The 20,573-nt window shown below is 43.9% G+C and overlaps 1 protein-coding gene across 1 annotated transcript; it reads left to right on the forward strand.

Annotated features, from left to right (window-relative positions):
* Nucleotides 1-14,426: 14,426 nt before the first annotated feature.
* Nucleotides 14,427-20,243, forward strand: LOC100280266 (uncharacterized). The gene is given in 9 exon segments (NM_001153194.1): nt 14,427-14,549; nt 15,408-15,874; nt 15,981-16,776; nt 16,860-16,924; nt 17,027-17,082; nt 17,898-18,001; nt 18,114-18,186; nt 18,295-18,475; nt 19,835-20,243. Coding segments are annotated over 8 exon segments (1,596 nt in total). The 5' UTR covers nt 14,427-14,549; nt 15,408-15,639; the 3' UTR covers nt 19,921-20,243.
* Nucleotides 20,244-20,573: the final 330 nt, after the last annotated feature.

The following is a 20,573-nucleotide window of genomic DNA, read 5'->3' on the forward strand; positions in this document are numbered from 1 at the left end:
GATCAAAGGCTCCAAACAAATCATCGAGCGAGGCGCCACCTCCACACCCGAGGTGCAACCCGTCGCCTTCAAAGCGACGGAAGAGAAGAAGGAAGAGTCTACATCAAGTAGGCTTCCCATCGACGCCTCCAAGCTCGACAATGAGGAGATGGCTTTAATCATCAAAAGCTTTTGCCAAATCCTCAAGCAAAGGAAGGGGAAAGATTACAAGCCCCGTTCCAAGAAGGTGTGCTACAAGTGTGGTAAGCCCGGTCATTTCATTGCTAAATGTCCATTATCTAGTGATAGTGACAGGGGCAACGACAGGAAGGGAAAGAGAAGAGAAAAGAAGAGATACTACAAGAAGAAGGGCGGCGATGCCCGTGTTTGTCGGGAGTGGGACTCCAATGAGAGCTCCACCAACTCTTCCTCCGACGAGGACGCCGCAAACATCACCGTCAACAAGGGCCTTCTCTTCCCCAACGTCGATCACAAGTGCCTCATGGCAAAGGACGACAAAAAGAAGAAGGTAAAATCTAGATCTTCCACTAAATACGCAACATCTAGTGATGAGGCTAGCTCTAGTGATGATGAGGATGATTTGCTCACCCTTTTTGCCAACTTAAACATGCAATAAAAAGAAAAGTTGAATGAATTGATTAGTGCTATTCATGAGAAGGATGAACTCTTGGATAGCCAAGAGGACTTCCTTATTAAAGAAAATAAGAAACATGTTAAAGTTAAAAATGCTTATGCTCAGGAGATAGAAAAATGTGAAAAATTAACTAGTGAGCTAAGCACTTGCCATGACACTATTTCCAACCTTAAATTTGAAAATGATAAATTGATTGCTAAGGTTGAGAAATTAAATGATAGAGATGATTCTCTTGTCAACCTTAGAAATGATAATGCTAATTTGATAGCTAAGATTGACAAATTGAATGCATCTCTCTCTAGCCTTAAAATTGAGAATGAAAAACTAATTGCTAAGGCTAAAGATTTAAATGTTTGCAATGTTTCTATTTCCAATCTTAGAGATGAGAATGCTATTTTACATGCTAAGATTGTTGAATTAAATACTTGAAAACCCTCTACATCTACTGTTGAGCATGTTACTATTTGCACTGATGTAGAGATATTAATGTTGATACTATTCATGATCACCTAGCCTTAATTAAACAACAAAATGATCATATAGCTCAACTTAGTGCTAAAATTAATGAGCATGACTTAGAAAATGAGAAATTTACATTTGCTAGAAGCATGCTCTAAAGTGGGAGACGCCCTGGCATTAAGGATGGCATTGGCTTCCAACAGGGAAACAATGTCAAGCTTAATGCCCCTCCTAAAAGATTGTCTAATTTTGTTAAGGGCAAGGCTTCCATGCCTTAGGATAACAAGGGCTATATTTTGTATCCTGTTGGTTATCCTGAGGATAAGATTAGGAGAATTCATGCAAAGAAGACTCATTCTCACCATGTTTTTATTTATAAGAATGAGGCTTCTAGCTCTAGGCGTTCTACCCATGTTAAAATGCCTAAGAAGAAATCTCCTACTACATCAAATGAACCTAACATTTCATTTAAGACTTTTGATGCATCATATGTGCTAACTAACAAATCAGGCAAAGTAGTTGCCAAATATGTTGGGGGCAAACACAAGGGATCAAAGACTTGTGTTTGGGTATCCAAGGTGCTTGTTTCTAATGTCAAAGGACCCAAGACCATTTGGGTACCTAAGAATAAGGCCTAAATTTGTTTTGTCGGTTTATGCATCCGGGGGCTCAAGTTGGATCATTGATAGCGAGTGCACAAACCACATGAATGGGGAGAAAAGGATGTTCTCCTCCTATGAGAAAAACCATGATCCCCAAAGAGCTATTACATTTGGGGATGGAAATCAAGGTTTGGTCAAAGGACTTGGTAAAATTGCTATATCTCCTGACCATTCTATTTCCAATGTTTTTCTTGTAGATTCTTTAGACTATAACTTGCTTTCTGTTTCTCAATCATGCAAAATGGGTTACAACTGTCTTTTTACGGATATAGGTGTTACTGTCCTTAGAAGAAGTGATGATTCAGTAGCATGTAAGGGAGTGTTAGAGGGTCAGCTATACTTAGTAGATTTTAATAGAGCTGAACTCGACACTTGCTTAATTGCTAAGACTAACATGGGTTGGCTCTGGCATCGCCGACTAGCCCACGTTGGGATGAAGAATCTTCACAAGCTTCTAAAGGGAGAGCACATTTTGGGACTAACAAATGTTTATTTTGAGAAAGACAGGGTTTGTAGCGCATGTCAAGCAGGGAAGCAAGTTGGTGTTCATCATCCACACAAGAACATCATGACGACTGACAGGCCACTCGAGCTACTCCACATGGACCTATTCAGCCCGATAGCTTACATAAGCATCGCGCGGGATTAAATACTGTCTAGTTATTGTGGATGATTATTCTCGCTTTACTTGGGTGTTCTTTTTGCAGGAAAAATCTCAAACCCAAGAGACCTTAAAGGGATTCTTGAGACGAGCTCAAAATGAGTTTGGCCTAAGGATAAAAAAGATTAGAAGCGACAACGGGACGGAGTTCAAGAATTCACAAATAGAAGGATTTCTTGAGGAGGAGGGCATCAAGCATGAGTTCTCTTCTCTCTACACACCATAACAAAATGGTGTAGTGGAGAGGAAGAATAGAACTCTACTTGACATGGCGAGGACCATGCTTGATGAGTACAAGACTTCGGACCGGTTTTGTGCAGAAGCAATCAACACCGCTTGCTACGCCATCAACCGTCTCTACCTTCACCGAATCCTCAAGAAGACATCATATGAACTCCTAACCGGTAAAAAGCTAAATGTTTCATATTTTAGAGTCTTTGGTAGCAAATGCTTTATTCTTGTTAAAAGAGGTAGAAAATCTAAATTTGCTCCTAAGGCTGTAGAAGGCTTTTTACTTGGTTATGATTCAAACACAAGGGCATATAGAGTCTTTAACAAGTCCACTGGACTAGTTGAAGTTTCTTGTGACATTGTGTTTGATGAGACTAACAGCTCTCAAGTAGAGCAAGTTGATCTTGATGAGCTAGATGGTGAAGAGGCTCCATGCGTCGCGCTAAGGAACATGTCCATTAGGGATGTGTGACCTAAAGAATCCGAAGAGCCTCCACAAGCACAAGATCAACCATCTTCCTCAATGCAAGCATCTCCACCAACTCAAGATGAGGATCAAGCTCAAAATGATGAAGATGAAGATCAAGAGGAGCCACCTCAAGAGGAGGACAATGATCAAGGGGGAGATGCTAATGATCAAGACAAGGAAGATGATGAGGGTCCAACACTGCCACACCCTAGAGTCCATCAAGTAATACAACGAGATCACCCCGTGAACACCATCCTCGGTGATATTCAAAAGGGGGTAACCACTCGATCTTGTGTTGCTCATTTTTGTGAACATTACTCCTTTGTGTCTTCTATTGAGCCATACAGGGTGGAAGACGCATTAAGGGATTCGGATTGGGTGTTGGCAATGCAAGAGGAGCTCAACAACTTCACGAGGAATGAGGTATGTCATTTAGTTCCACGTCCTAATCAAAATGTTGTAGGAACCAAGTGGGTCTTCCGCAACAAACAAGATGAGCATGGTGTGGTGACAAGGAACAAAGCCCGACTTGTGGCCAAGGGATATTCACAAGTCGAAGGTTTGGATTTTGGAGAAACCTATGCACCCGTAACTAGGCTTGAGTCAATTCGTATATTACTTGCCTATGCTACTTACCATGGCTTCAAGCTTTATCAAATGGACGTGAAGAGTGCTTTCCTCAATGGACCAATCAAGGAAGAGGTCTATGTTGAGCAACCTCCCGGATTTGAAGATAGTGAGTACCCTAACCATGTATACAAACTCTCTAAGGCGCTTTATGGGCTCAAGCAAGCCCCAAGAGCATGGTATGAATGTATAAGAGATTTTCTTATCGCTAATGGCTTCAAAGTCGGCAAAGCCGATCCTACTCTCTTTACTAAAACAATTGCAAATGATTTGTTTGCATGCCAAATTTATGTTGATGATATCATATTTGGGTCTACTAACAAATCTACTTGTGAAGAGTTTAGTAGGATAATGGTTCAAAAATTCGAGATGTCTATGATGGAGGAGTTGAAGTATTTTCTAGGATTTCAAGTCAAGCAACTCCAAGAGGGCACCTTCATTAGCCAAACGAAGTACATTCAAGACATTCTTACCAAGTTTGGGATGAAGGATGCCAAGCCCATCAAGACACCCATGGGAACTAATGGGCATCTCGACCTCGACACGGGAGGTAAATCCGTAGATCAAAAGGTATACCGGTCGATGATAGGTTCCTTACTCTATTTATGTGCTTCTCGACCGGATATTATGCTTTCCATATGCATGTGTGCAAGATTCCAAGCCGATCCTAAGGAAGTTCACCTTAGGGCCGTAAAACGAATCTTGAGATACTTAGTTTATACTCCTAAGTTTGGTCTTTGGTACCCCAAGGGATCCACATTTGATTTTATAGGATATTCCGATGCTGATTGGGTAGGGTGTAAAATTAATAGAAAGAGCACATCGGGGACTTGTCAGTTCTTGGAAAGATCCCTGGTGTCTTGGGCTTCAAAGAAACAAAATTCTGTAGCTCTTTCTACCACCAAAGCCGAGTACATTGCCGCAGGCCATTGTTACGCGCAATTACTTTGGATGAGGCAAACCCTTAGGGACTATGGTTACAAATTGACCAAAGTTCCTCTCCTATGTGATAATGAGAGTGCAATCCGCATGGCGGATAATCCCGTTGAGCACAACCGCACTAAACACATAGCCATTCGGTATCACTTTTTAAGGGATCACCAACAAAAGGGGGATATCGAGATTGCATATGTTAGCACCAAAGAACAATTAGCCGATATCTTTACCAAACCATTAGATGAGCAAACTTTTACCAAACTTAGGCATGAGCTAAATATTCTTGATTCTAGGAATTTTGATTGATATTTTGCACACATAGCTCATTTACATACATTTGATCATATCTCTTTCATGTGCTATGACTAATGTGGTTTTCAAGTGCATTTTATGCTAAGTCATAGATTGAAAGGGAAATGGAGTCTCCGGCGAAGAAAAAGGCTTCCACTCCACTCCATCAAATTACTCATCCCTCGCCGTTACTCCGCACCACTCTCCAACCTTGGTATAATCTTCACTACTATATTATGTACCAAAGGGGGAGAAAGTTTGATAAGGGCTCTAATGACTCCATTTTTGGCAATTAATGCCAAAGGGGGAGAAAGTATTAGCCTAAAGCAAAAGGACCGCACCACCATGCCAATTTCAAAACAAGTTGTTTTTAAATATTTATCAATTGGTATCTTTGAAAATTCTATCTAAATTGATAAAACCCTCTTGAACACTAAGAGGAGAATTTCATTAAGGGGGAGTTTTGTTTAGTCAAAGGAAAAGCATTTGAAATAGGGGGAGAAAATTTCAAATCTTGAAAATGTTTCTCAAAATCTTATTCATATACCTTTGACTATTTGCAAAAATACTTTGAAAAGAATTTCTAAAAAGAATTTGCAAAAACAAAACAAGTGGTACAAGCGTGGTCCAAAATGTTAATTTTGAAGAAAGCATCCATGCATAACTTGTGAAATGAATATTGGTTTAAATCTAAGCAACCTTTGCACTTACCTTATGCAAACTAGTTCAATTCTGCACTTATATATTTGCTTTGGTTTGTGTTGGCATCAATCACCAAAAATGGGGAGATTGAAAGGGAAATAGGCTTACACCTTTTCCTAAATGATTTTGGTGGTTGAATTGCCCAACACAAATAATTGGACTAACTAATTTGCTCTAGATTATAAGTTCTACAGGTGCCAAAGGTTCAACACAAACCAATAAAAAGTCCAAGAAAGGGTTCAAATAAAAAGAGCAAAAGACAACCGAAGGCTGCCCTGGTCTGGCGCACCGGACTGTCCGGTGCACCACGGAGAATCAATCCGAACTTGTCACCTTCAGGAATTCTGGGAGCCACTCCACTATAATTCACCGGACTGTCCGGTGTAGCACTGGACTGTTCGGTGTGCCAAGCGGAGCAACGACTACCCGCGCCAACGGTCATCTGCAACGGCTACAGTGAACAGTGTCGACTGCGCGCGCAGAGTCAGAGCAGGCGTCAGATGGTGCACCAGACAGTGAACAGTGCCTTTCCGGTGCACCACCGGACTGTCCGGTGGCCCACATGTCAGAAGCTCCAACGGTCAAACCCTAACGGTTGGGTGATGTGGCTGGTGCACCGGACTGTCCGGTGCGCCATACGACAGCAGTCTCCCCAACAGCCACTTTGGTGGTTGGGGCTATAAATACCCCCAACCACCAACACTTCAAGGCGATCCAAGTTTTTAGCCATTGCATTCAATTCAAGAGCTCTAGACTTCACTCCAAGACACAAACAAGAGATCAAATCCTCTCCCAAGTCCAAAGATCATTCTAATCAAATAGTGACTAGTGAGAGAGTGATACTTGTGTTCATTTGAGTTCTTGCGCTTGGATCGCTTTTCTTCTTCCTTCTTTCTTGTTCCCAACTCAATTGTAATCAAGGCAAGAGACATCAATTGTGTGGTGGTACTTGTGGGAACTTAGTGTCCCGATTGATTGAGAAGAGAAGCTCACTCGATCTAGGTGACCGTTTGAGAGAGGGAAAGGGTTGAAAGAGACCCGGTCTTTGTGACCACCTCAACGGGGAGTAGGTTTGCAAGAACCGAACCTTGGTAAAACAAATCACCGTATCATTCGCTCTTATTTGCTTGTGATTTGTTTTTCGCCCTCTCTTTCGGACTCGATTATATCTCTAACGCTAACTCCGGCTTATAGATTGTGCTTAAACTTTATAAATTTTAGATTTGCCTATTCACCCCCCTCTAGGCGACTTTCACTCTTCCGAGCTCATTTTGCCTCAAACACTTATGCTCAATATCACGTTAGTTCAAACATAATGTGTTGTGCATCTAATCATCAAAACAATATAGAAATGGCCCAAGGGCATATTTCCCTTTCAATCTCCCCCTTTTTAGTGATTTATGCCAACACTTCAAAAAGCAAGTCAAAATAAACTAGCATACCCAAAAGAGCTAAGAATAACAAATTGATGTCGAATTGAACACAAATAAAATCATTATAGGATTTGGCATATTTGGATCACTTTTGCCACCACTTGGTTTAATTTTGCAAAACAAATTAATTTTCCTTTCTCTATGTCAAAAACACTTGTTTTGGCAAATCAGAAGATTTTTCAAGAATAGTTTTGATCAACTACCAAAAACTCCCCCTTTTCCCCATAATCGAATTTCTCCCCCATAAGAGACATGTTTTTTGCAATAAGAGGGTTTTGATCAAACACCAAGAATACTGAAAGGGAAATGTGCCCTTGGGCCATTTCTATAATTGTTTTGGTGATTAGATACCCAACAAAAATGTTTTGAACCCTTATGTTCTAAGTGAACAAGAAGTGCAAATCAAAGACAAGCTATGTTTCTAGACTCAGTAAATTGTTTTTAAATACTAACATGTTTGTCCAAGTGCTAGAAACAGTGCAGAGAAAAGAGAAACGAATTTGGAAAAGGATTGGCTGTGAGCAGCCAACATCAGCTCGGGCCTGGCACACCGGACAGTGTCTGGTGCGCCAGGCTGGCCGACGGTGAACCGGCTACTCTCGGGAAAACGACAGAGGCGTACGGCTAAAATTCACCGAACTTTCCGGTGGTGCACCGTACTATCCGGTGAGCCAACTGCGCCAGCACCAACGGTCGAGTGGGTGCACCGGACTGTCCGGTGTGCACCGGACAGTGTCTGGTGCGCCAACCAGCCCCGAGGAGCAATGGTCAGATGCGCCTGATTTGGAAGGAGATCGCGCACCGGATTGCTACAGTGACTGTCCGGTGGTGCACCGGACTGTCCATCTGTTCCCATCGACGTCTTAGCGGGCTTTGCATCCTTCATTCCAAACATCTTGAGTAAGTCTTGAGTGTACTTAGTTTGGGATATGAAGGTTCCTTCCTTGATTTGCTTCACTTGAAATCCAAAGAAGTAGTTCAACTCGTCCATCATAGACATCTCGAATTTTTGCATCATCACCCTGCTAAACTCCTCACAAGACTTTTAATTAGTAGAACCAAATATTGTGTCATCGACATAAATTTGACATATAAACAAATCACCATTACAAGTCTTAGTAAAGAGAGTATGATCAGCTTTCCCAACCTTGAAAGCATTAGAAATAAGAAAATCTCTAAGGCATTCATACCATGCTCTTGGAGCTTGCTTAAGTTCGTAGAGCGACTTAGATAGCTTGTAGACATGATCGAGATACCTGTCATCCTCGAAGCCAGGGGGTTGTTCCACATATACTTCCTCCTAGATTGGTCCATTTAGGAAGGTGCTCTTTACGTACATTTGAAACAATCTAAATGAATGGTGAGCAGTATAGGCCAATAATATGCGTATTGACTAGAGCCTAGCTACAGGAGCAAAAGTCTACTCAAAATCCAAACCTTCGACTTGGGCATAACCTTGTGCCACAAGTCGAGCCTTGTTCCTTGTCACCACCCCGTGCCCATCTTGCTTGTTGTGGAACACCCACTTGGTTCCCACAATATTTTGCTTTGGACGTGGCACCAGGCTCCATACTTCATTTCTCTTGAAGTTATTGAGCTCTTCCTGCACGGTCAACACTCAGTCCGGATCCTGCAAGACTTGTTCTACCCTGAAAGGCTTAATAGAAGAAACAAAAGAGTAATGCTCACAAAAGTTAGCTAAACTTGAGAGAGTAGTTACTCCCTTGCTGATGTCACCCAGAATTTGATCCACCGGATGGTTTCTTTGAATGGTTGCCCGGACTTGAGTTGGAGGTGCTTGTTGTGCTTCTTCCTCTTTATCCTTTTCTTCATGTGCTCCCCCTTGATCCATGCCTTCATATTGAGGTACTTGTTCCTCATCTTGAGTTAGGGGATGCACCAGTGTTGAGGAAGATGGTTGATCTTGATCTTGTTATTACTACGGTCACACATCACCTATTGCCATAGTTCGCATTGCGGCCGTTGGAACATCTTCATCTACATCATCAAGATCAACTTGCTCTCTTGGAGAGTCATTAGTCTTATCAAATATAACGTCACTAGAGACTTCAACTAAACTCGAGGATTTGTTGAAGACTATATATGCCTTTGTATTTGAATTATATCCTAGTAAAAACCCTTCTACAGCTTTGGGAGCAAATTTCGAATGTCCACCTTTCTTTACCAAGATGTAGCATTTGCTTCCAAATACACAAAAGTAAGAAACACTAGGTTTGTTACTGGTTAGGAGTTCGTAGGACGTCTTCTTAGGGAGGCGATGAAGATAGAGTCGGTTTATGGCATGGCAAGTGAAAGTCGCCTAGAGGGGGGTGAATAGGGCGAAACTGAAATTTACAAAATTAATCACAACTACAAGCCGGGTTAGTGTTAGAAATAGTAATGAGTCCGAGAGAGGGGGCGCAAAACAAATCGCAAGCAAATGAAGAGTGTGACACGCAGATTTGTTTTACCGAGGTTCGGTTCTCGCAAACCAACTCCCCGTTGAGGAGGCCACAAAGGCCGGGTCTTTTTCAACCCTTTCCCTCTCTCAAACGGTCCCTCGGACCGAGTGAGCTTCTCTTCTCAAAATCAAACCGGGAACAAAACTTCCCGCAAGGACCACCACACAATTGGTGTCTCTTGCCTCGATTACAATGGAGTTTTGATCACAAGAACAAGTGAGAAAGAAAGAAGCAATCCAAGCGCAAGAGCTCAAAAGAACACGACAAATCTCTCTCTAATCACTAAAGCCTTGTGTGGAATTGGAGAGGATTTGATCACTTGAGTGTGTCTAGAATTGAATGCCTAGCTCTTGTAAGTGGTTGAGAAGTGGAAAACTTGGATGACTTGAATGTGGGGTGGTTGGGGTATTTATAGCCCCAACCACCAAACTAGCCGTTTGGGTGGAGGCTGTCTGTCGTATGGTGCACCGGACAGTCCGGTGCACACCAGACATGTCCGGTGCGCCAGCCACAACACCCGGCCGTTAGGGTTCCGACCGTTGGAGCACTGACTGTTGGGCCCGCCTGGATGTCCGGTGGCGCACCGGACATGAACTGTAGGGTGTCCGGTGCGCCAGCATGGGCGTGCCTGACCTCTGCGCGCGCTGGCGTGCATTTAATGCGCTGCAGGTAGCCGTTGGCGCCTTGCAGGTAGCCGTTGGCGCCTGAAGTAGCCTTTGCCCCGCAGTTACACCGGACATGTCTGGTGAATTATAGCGGAGCAGCCGATGCGAATTCCCGAGGCTGCCGAGTTCAGAGCCGCGTCCTCTTGGAGCATCGGACACTGTCCGGTGTACACCGGACAGTCCGGTGAATTATAGCGTGCCGACTCTCAGAATTTCCGAAGGTGCGAAGTTCAGTTTGGAGTTCCCTGGTGCACCGGACACTGTCCGGTGGCACACCGGACAGTCCGGTGCGCCCGACCAGGGTGCCTTTGGTTGTCCCTTGGCTCCTTTGTTTGAACCCTTTCTCTTGATCTTTTATTGGCTTATTGTGGACCTTTGGTACCTGTAGAACTTATAAACTTGGGCAAACTAGTTAGTCCAATTATTTGTGTTGGGCAATTCAACCACCAAAATTAGTTTAGGAAATAGGTGTGAGCCTAATTCCCTTTCAGCAAGCTGTATTTACAGCTTCCGACCAAAACCGCTCAAGCGTCTTGTATTCCCCAAACATTGTCCTTGCCATGTCGATTAGCGTCCTATTTTTCCTCTCTACTACACCATTTTGATGTGGTGTATAGGGAGCGGAGAACTCATGCTTGATGCCTTCCTTCTCAATATACTCTTCCACTTGAAGATTCTTGAATTCTGATCCATTGTCGTTCCTTATCTTCTTCACCTTACGCTCAAACTCATTTTGAGCTTTATTTAGAAAGCATTTTAAAGTACCTTGGGTTTCTAATTTATGCTGCAAAAAGAATACCCAAGTGAAGTGGGAAAAGTCATCTACAACAACAAGACCATACTTAATTCCCCCAGAAAGGGAAATAGTCTCAACATTTCCTATAATCGATTTTGGTGTTTGACGACCATCACAAACCTTGTGGACTAACTAGTTTGCCCAGTTGATCATTTCACAGGTGCATAAGTTCATCTACAACTATTCTAAATCGACTGTCCGGAATACCGTAGATTATTCCGGATAGAAGAAGATTTTTTTTGGAAAAACACCTAAGCACGGACCGTCCGGGCCCTTGCGGCGGACCGTCCTCGACATCGTTTCGACTTCAGCCAGGAACTGAAAATCGTGGATAGTCCGACTAAACCACGGACTATCTGACTATACAATGCGGACCGTCTGACTATAATTCACGGACCGTTCGCATGTGAAGACCTGGTTCAGCCCGAAGGTGACAAGTTGAGCAAAAGGAATTATAGAGCTGACGCGGACCGTCCGGACCAAGGGTGGACCGTCTGCATGGTGTCACCGAGGCAGTTAGCCGTTGATCTGTCAGAAGTATCCGTTGAAGATGTCAGAATCGACCGTTGGAGGGTCGAGGACCGTCCGGGCCCTAGCCACGGACCGTCCGCCAGTACAATTTCTGGCAGATGCGCCCCAATGGCTATATGGGTGGTTGAGGGCTATAATAGCCACCCCAACCAGCCCATTCACAAGAATTCATTGGTCCATTTCATACACAAGAGTTGGGTATTCACTCCTATCTACTAGAGCAACACTTCTATACACATCAAAGCCTCACAAGTGCCACAAAAGATAGATCAAGCAAGAAAGAGCTACTCGTGTATGTTTAGTGATAGTGCCTTGTGAGAATTATTGAGAGAAAGTGTGTGCTACCTCTTGTGATCATTTGAGCGTGGAGTTTTGACTCCCATTCATTGTAAAGTTAGCAAGAGCCCCTTATCTTTGTGGTTGGCCTTGTGGAGACTTCGGTCTCTTGTTGACAAAGAAGAAGAAGAGCTCGCTGGTCTTGGTGATCGGTGGAGAGAGGGAAAGGGTTGAAAAAGACTCGTCCTTGGTGGACTCCTCAACGGGGATTAGGTTCTCGAGAACCGAACCTCGATAAAACAAATCACTTGTGTCTCCTGTGCTTATTACTTTTGATTTGTTTGTTTTCTTCCTCTCTAAGTTCTCTTGCACTATTCCTTGCTAATATTATTTTGTGTTGCTTCAAGTTAAATTCTCATTTAGAGAAGCAACGCCTTGCAAGAAAGAACTTGCATTATTCCTCCTTTTACCTAAGCCCTCTTGCTTTATATTCCATAAACTTATTAGTTGTATTGATTTGCTAAATCCGCATTCTTTGAAAGCAACACTCTTTACAAGCAAGGGACTTAGTTTTACACTCCGATAATTGTGCTTCTTATTCCAATCACTAATCAAGGGATCTAGTTTGTATTTAGAGTTATAATTTTTAGGTTTCGCCTATTCACCCCCCCTCTAGGCGACTTTCGCCCTCGATGCTAAGATAAGCAACGATCCATATGAGATTCATGTGGAGGAGTTCCAGTGGTCTTGACGTTGTCATCACATTCTTGCTTTGATGAGTAGTTCCCACCTGCTTGGCATGCTGCACAAGGTCTGTCTTTCTCAAAATAGATATCGGTTAGTCCTAATACATGTTCTCCCTTTAGAAGCTTATGAAGATTCTTCATTCCAACATGTGCTAGACGACGATACCAGAGTCAACCCATATTACTCTTAGCTATTAAACATGCATCTAGGCCGACATTCTCTTTTGAGAAATCAACTAAATATAGCTTGTCGTCTAATACACCTTTAAAAGCTAATGAACCATCACTTCTTCTAAATACTGATACATCATTATTTGTAAATAAACAATTACATCCCATATGACATTATTGACTTACTGAAAGCAAATTGTAACTGAGCGATTCTACTAGGAACGCATTAGAAATTGAATGCTCGGTAGTGATGACTATTTTACCCAAACCTTTAACCTTGCCATGATTCCCATCTCCAAAGATGACCGTGTCTTGGGAATCGTTGTTCTTGACATAGGAAGTGAACGTTTTCTTCTCCCCCGTCATGTGGTTTGTGCATCCGCTATCAATAATTCAGCTTGTGCCCCTGGATGCATAAACCTGCAAGGTAATTTAAGCTTGGGCTTTAGGTACGCAACTCTTGTAGGGTCCTACAAGGTTAGTCACATAAGACTTTGGAACCCAAATACAAGTTTTGTCTCTCTTGCACTTAGGCCCCAAATTTCTAGCAACTACTTTATCAGTTTTGCACATAAGAACAAATGGAGCATCATAAGTTTGATAAAGCATGGTTGGTCCATTTGATGCATTTCTAGGCGCATGACAAGCAACATGATGAACATGGCGCCTAGGTCTATTCCTACCATGAGCATACAAAGAGATAGATGATGCAAACATGGCATGAGAATAAAAACAACATTATGACGAGTAAGTAAAACAACATGATTATAACACCTATTATGATGAGCAACACTAGAAACATTCTTAACATGAGCATAAAGATAGGTATGGTTCTTTTTGTCATGTGAAGATTGAGAGCTACTAGCTATAGAAGCCTTCCCTTTCTCCTTGATGAGATTGGAGACCCTTTGTCTGGTTACGTTCTTGGTTCCCTTTTGGAAGCCAAGTTCATCCTTAATGGAGGATGTCTACCAATGGTGTAGGCATCCCTGTCAATTTTAAGTTTTCATAATCATTCTTACAAGTTTTAAATTGAGCATTAAGGTTTGCAACATCATTATTCAACTTAATAATAGTGGAAGCATGAACATTGCAAGAATCAATATCAATTTTTTTACATCTATTACAAATAGACACATGATCCACAGATGAACTAGTGATATTCACCTTTTCTAGCTTAGTATTTAAAATCAGCATTTAAAGTCTTAAATCTAGAAATAGAATTATTACATGGAAATACTTAAGAAGAAAAAAGCTTATTTCTTTTAATTTCTAAATAAAAGATTTTTCAGCATTAACAAGTTTATCATGTTATTCGTAAAGACTGTTAAGAGCAGGCTGCCGACTGCTCTTCTAAGGGCTTGTTCGTTTGTGTGGGATTGCACCCGAAATTGTTACAGCTAATCAAAGTTTATATAAATTAGAGAAGCAATCCGGTTAGAAATCGTTCTGACCCACCATTCCGACACAAACGAACGAGCCCTAAGACCTCGTTCGTTTTCAGTGGATCAGCCCATTCTAGACCTTGTTCCGGGTGGAACGAATGAGCCTGGTTTGGAATTTGGTACAACCCATTGAAATTGTTAATTTCGGCCCGAACTGGAATCGAAACCGGCCCGTATTAAAATTTCCCTTCACCCCACAGCCCGGAACCAACACCTTGTGTCGTACCCTCCGGATCGAAGGCTGGACGACGCGACCGCGCGGCGGCGGCTCGACGCGACCGGTGGCTTTGACGCGACCGGCACGGCGGCGACGCACAGCCCGACGACGACCCTCCCCGCTGCCTTCTCCCCGGTGAGGATCTGCTCTCTTCCTTCCCTCTCCTATCCTCTGCTCTCGCGGCGGCGAGCCCCAGCAGGGCCGGCGTGGGCCGGCCGACGTCGAGGGTGTTCGGCGTCGGTAGCCGCCACTCCGAGGAGGACCTGCGGGACCTCGTGCGGTTCCACGCAGGCGCGGCGCCGTCCGCGTCGGCCTCTGTTGGAAGTGTTGGAAGGGTGACGTCGCCTGCTGCCAAGAGGAGGCGCGGGACCAGGCCGCTGCAGAGGATCGACGAGGATGCGGCCGTCGTGCTGCACCCGACCAGCTAACAAGCTAACCTCTGTCTTGGCAGCAACTTGGTTCAAAAGATTCCTAGGTTTGCTCGTGTGTATACTTTGATTTGGTCCTCTCTCTTTTTCCCCTGCGGAACGAGAGAGTAGCAAGCAGTTTCTAGAGTCATCGAGCGCTCTGGCATATTACATTATTTGCTGCAATTTGACATGCTGTTGAATTAGGCGACCAGACGAACAATTTTCGCTCTGTGTAAATTTGCTGTTTTCTAGCTTGTCCGCTTCAAAAATGCAGATAGATTTATTTCTGTTCTATGGACTACGGGTCAAGTAATATTTTCCTTTGGCTCGTTTTTCACCGACGGCATTGGACCGTGGAGTGCGGACTGATGGCGAGATCATTGTTTATTCCGAAAATGCATGTCACCTTGAGTTCCACGCTATTGCTTACTGCTAGCTAGTATCATTGCTCAGCCTCTCAAGTTCTTGTTCAGAAACCTGCACTTCTCTGCTTGTATATATCAAGTCGCGGCGAATGTTTTTGAACTGGTTGCTAGCTAGTATCATAAGCTAATATAATCCCATGTCTGTTGCTGCCGAACAGGGCATTTGCTGGAGCTGGAAGGCGGAAGCGTTCCCGTTGGATTACTTCTTGGGCTGGAAAGAGTGAAAGACCCGGATGCACTAAATCCTGTCTTGGAACAGTTACGGCCCTGGAATTGATCCCATGCTGCCGAACGGGCCCTAAGTTGGAACCTGTTCAGGCGGGGGGTCAGCTCGCAGCTGACTGGGGATCCGGCACCGCATCGCCAGACGCCAGGAGGGGACTATCAGCCATGGCAGCGAGGCAGCCGCCGCCTTCGTCCGCGTCCGCGCCCGCGCCCGCGGCGGGTCTCTCCATGAAGGACTACCTCAAGAGGTACGTGTCGGGCCCAGGGACCGACGGCGACCAGAAGAGGGCGAAGAAGAAGACGAAGAAGAAGCCCAAGCCCGCCGGCGGGGTGCTCATCGTCGACGAGGACCCAGTGTGGCAGAAGCCCGTGCAGGTGGACGAGGAGCCCGCGTCGTCAGGTGCGTTCCCCTCTTGTCTTGAGCCCCGAAACCCTAAATCGTAGCGCGACCTCTGGACGGATTGGTGGCCATATTCTGAACTGGGGTCGCGCTCTCGTGGTTTCAGGTGACGACAAGCCTCTGGTCGACGAGGACATCGAGGTCAAGCGGATGCGTCGCCTGGAGGCAATACGCGCCGCAAGGCCGTACAATGCTATCGCCGAGGATGGCAGCGGGTGGGTTACCGTGGCCGCCCCAGAGGAGCAGGGCGGTGGGTCCACCCACCAGCGCAGGAACGACACGCCGTTGCCAGAGCGGGGACGTGCTCCTACGAGGGAGGACCTTTCTCCTGTGCGGCGGAGGCAGCGGCGCGACACGCCCTCACCTGTGCATGGCGATGCTGCTGCAAAGGATTTTTCACCACCTAGGCGGCCCTCACCTGTGCATGGTGATGCTGCTGCAAAGGATTTTTCACCACCTAGGCGGAGGCAGCGGCGCAACACGCCCTCACCTGTGCATGGCGATGCTGCTGCAAAGGATTTTTCACCACCTAGGCGGAGGCAGCGGCGCGACACGCCCTCACCTGTGCCGGACGGTGCTGCTGCAAAGGATTTTTCACCACCTAGGCGGAGGCAGAGGCGTCAGGACACGCCATCACCAAAGGACAGTGGTGCAGCGGACCAGGACGATATGTCACCACCGCGGAAGTCTAGGCAGAGAGAGGACCTTTCGCCGCCAAGGAAGGGTGCTCGTCATATCACTGAGGAGCCCCGGGATATCTCGCCACGAAAGAAGAGAGACATTTCTCCCTCAAGGAAGAGTACAAAGGAAGGAGCCTCAAAACAGGTGAAGAAATCTGGACTGATGACAGCAGAAGAAGTTAAAGAGGACATAAGAAAGATTAAGGAGGCTGAGATGATTAAGTGAGTGACAAGTTCACATCTTGGAGAGATGCTTGCCCATTGATTTGGATTTGTAATATATCTATTTGTCATTTTGTTGTTAGGTTTGCATCACAGGATCCTTCTCTGGTTGGGAAAGGGGCAAAGGCAGTATTCAGAGATAAGGAAGGTAGGATGAATGCAGTATGCACATTGTACAGCTTGTATTGGCTGTTGACCCATATAGTCACTCTACTTTCTTATGCTAACATTGGTTTGTGATGTTTTCCAGGAAGACGAATAAGTGAAGAAGAAATGTGCAAGGCAAAGGAACCTGAGAAGCCAAAGGTAGATATATGTCCTTGAATTTCTTCTTTCTAGTATTATATGTTTCTTGTCCTCCTCTGAAATATTCTGTAGTTAGTTGAATTGCAATTTGCAAATATGACTCTACCTGTACAGTTTATAGATTGGAAAAACTTCTGCAACTAATTTATCTTGAACCCTGACATTGTGTAAATTAGGTCATATTTCTTGTTTTTTCTTTCTGAAAATGAATTAATAAGTATGTTATGAAACTTCTTTTATTTCTACCTGTGTCATGAAGTGCAATTTTCTTAACCACCAAATGATTAACTGTTCATATGAGTAGGATGTACAACAGGACACCAGATCACTGACCATTTAGCTTATTGTCAACAGCTACCAACACTTATACCTATTATTGTTAAAAGTCAAAACAAATTGAAGGCTTACGACTGCAAAATTACCATCTCCGGTACTTGTGTTGTAAGTGGGATGACAATGACCCTGGGCTGGTTTGAACATGTTCGACGGAGATCTCCAGAGGCACCAATGTGTAGTAGGGTACTAAGGTGCAATAACAATAGAAAGAGAGGTAGGGGAAGACCAGATTCGATATGCAAAGTGGTAGTAAAAGGAGACTTGAAATGATGAAATATATCCAAAGATTTAGCATTGAATAGGAGTGCATGTGAACAGCTATCCATGTGCGTGAACTAACCTATGGTTTTTGTTGGATTTCAATTCTAGCCTACCCCAACTTGATTGAGACAAAGACTTTGTTGTTGTTGGTACTTGTACTGTACCTATTTATCCAAAAGCTACTGTTATCTAATGGCCCATGTTGTACTTATTGGCAGGAAATACATATAGAATGGGGTAAAGGGTTGGTTCAGAAACGAGAAGCTGAGTCTAGGTTGAAAGAGATTGAAGCTGAGAAGAGTAAACCTTTTGCTCGAACAAGGTACTTGGGATATGGTGCCTGTTTTTCTTTCATCTACTCTTTGTCCAGTTGAATGTGAGTCTGTCTAACCTTCTCTTGTGTGTATTTGATGTTGTGCTTTTTCTGCTTGCAGGGATGATCCTGAGCTTGATAATATGCTAAAAGAAAGAATCCGATGGGGTGATCCTATGGCTCATCTGGTCAAGGTAACTGCACTGCTGCAGCATTTGATTTGGAGTGTCTTGGTCCAGTCTGTCAACACTTCATCTATTTGTTTATGGAGAATGGCTGATATGTGTGTTAATGCATTGCAGCGGAAAGATCCAGAATTTATTTTGGAAGACTTGGGAGATGATGAAAAGATGAAAGAATCTGGCTTCATAGTACCCCAAAGTATACCTACTCACAGCTGGCTGAAACGTGGAGTGGATGCTCCTCCAAACCGCTATGGCATAAAACCCGGTCGTCATTGGGATGGCGTGGATCGCAGTAATGGTACGTTCCTTGCAATGTCACTATTAACTTTATCCTATAGCCTCACACAGCATGTGAGTGGTAAAAGAAGATTACTGGGGTTTGAATATCACTATCATGTCTTTATGCAGGCATAGATTGCAGTAGTCTAGGGTTCACGTTGTGTTTCTGTGGAGATTTTGCATGATGTTTCTGTTAAGAGATTGTTGTGTAGTGGATGCATATATGTAGATTAAGCCTGTTCAACCACAGTTTAAGCCAGTTTTTGGGACCAGCGCCGATCAAACAGTTTGTTGCGGGGTTAGGTCTTTTGGTTTTGCGGGTTGAGCAGTTTAAGCCCAGTCTTATTCTTCATGCACATGCACAGGTCGTCGCACAATGCTGATCGTACCAGGGGTCACTGATGGCTTCTCTGTGTGTGCGGTGGCTTCATGCTCTGGCCAGGCTTGACCACTGGTCATCATCAATTTCTTGTCGACACCACAGAAAAACAGTCGCGATTAAGTTTAAAAGGCTTCGCTTCTCGTCCCTTGCACTTAGCTGCGAGGCATGATGCCTCTTTCCTTGCTACAGCATCACAAGTAGTTAACATATTTCTTCCCAGGTTCTTGTCATCCTCTATAGGCCTTCATTAATTCCTCTCAGGGTGTTTCGGCGATCATGTTGTGTTGAGAGATGGAGGACATGGTTTCGTTGGTTCACTTGCAAACCAGGCCACCCATTTGAAACCATATGGGTTTGGTCTGGACTGGTTCTGTGTGTTGAGCGGTTTCACACCAAACTGCAAACATGGCTAATGTAGACTAGTCATTTGTATGTGACAATAGGAGAAAGCTCATCTCTTTAAGCTGCCCAACAACTAATAGTCATGTGCCTGGTTTTTGTTTCCTCACGCAATTAATGGGTCTGTTCATTTTCATATCTTGTGTCGTACCAACTAGCTTATATAATTGTATCTACTGGGTTTTTCTGAGCTTGGCAGATTATGCCATCTAGGTATGTGTCTATATAATATTATAATGTGGTTTTAACCTTAAGACAGAAGTGCATTCTCATTAGTGCGAATTTCGTTGGGTAGACTGTAGAGTAACTTGAGAGCCCGTTTACAATTGTCGGCAGAAAATTAAATTTCAAGCAATAAATGTCTGTCTGCCTGAGTTACAACTAAGGTTTTGGTTGCAATGGAATGGATGGACATGGTTGGGAAGCCTAAGAGAAACTCCAAAAATATTTGCTATCAGGTTTAAAACCTGAGATCTGGTGTTATCTATGCATCTGCAGGGCATACCTTGCGGCCTTCAACTTCAAAATTGTTATCCTTCTGGCCAGTTTGTAAATCTGGTGGCTGGTTCTAATTTCACTCCCATGTTTTGTTTCCAGGATTTGAGAAGGACATGTTCAAGCTGAAGAACGAGAAGCAAGCAATGGAGCAAGAAGCCTATCTTTGGTCTGTCTCTGATATGTGATCCCAACTGCTGCTCCTTACGAGAGGAATACAGTTGTGTAAAGGAAGAACCAATGGAAGACCTTTCAAACGATTTTTTTTTCACTCTTCTTATTACACAAAGTGACATCACTGGTGATGCTGCGCCGGAGTAGCCTGAATATTTTCCAGGAAAGCATTTTCAGGAATGCAGTTCAATGAAGCTGCATTACGTATTTGTTGGAAATCTGTTACTGCTGTACCATTTGTCATCCTTCACGTTTTGTAATATAGATGAACGCACTGCAAGGTTTTGGAACAGTTCAAAAGATGAGATTTTATATTCACTTTCTGGTTTCCATGTGTATAACTTGTCTTAGCAGCTGTCGCGGTTTAATTTAAATTAAATGATGGTGGATTTGAGAGCCAGCAGTTGTCGTTCCGAAAGCAGGAAACAACAGGGTTATTACTCCTTATTAGTAGTAACTGTAACTGATACTGTGTGTACGAGCTGATCCGTCCAACAGGGTTATAACTTGTTCGTTGAGGTGGAGTACTTTTATGCTAATGATGACGACTACCTGGATGCGTGCCTCGTTGCTTGTGAACTTTTTTTATCTCAATTATTGGTTTTACCATGCGTATGAAAAGGAGGACAATTTTGTAACACTATTCGATGAACTTGTTCATGTGACA

The sequence above is a fragment of the Zea mays genome, chromosome 9 (genome assembly GCF_902167145.1).
Source record: "Zea mays cultivar B73 chromosome 9, Zm-B73-REFERENCE-NAM-5.0, whole genome shotgun sequence".
In the NCBI taxonomy this organism is placed as follows: domain Eukaryota; kingdom Viridiplantae; phylum Streptophyta; class Magnoliopsida; order Poales; family Poaceae; genus Zea; species Zea mays.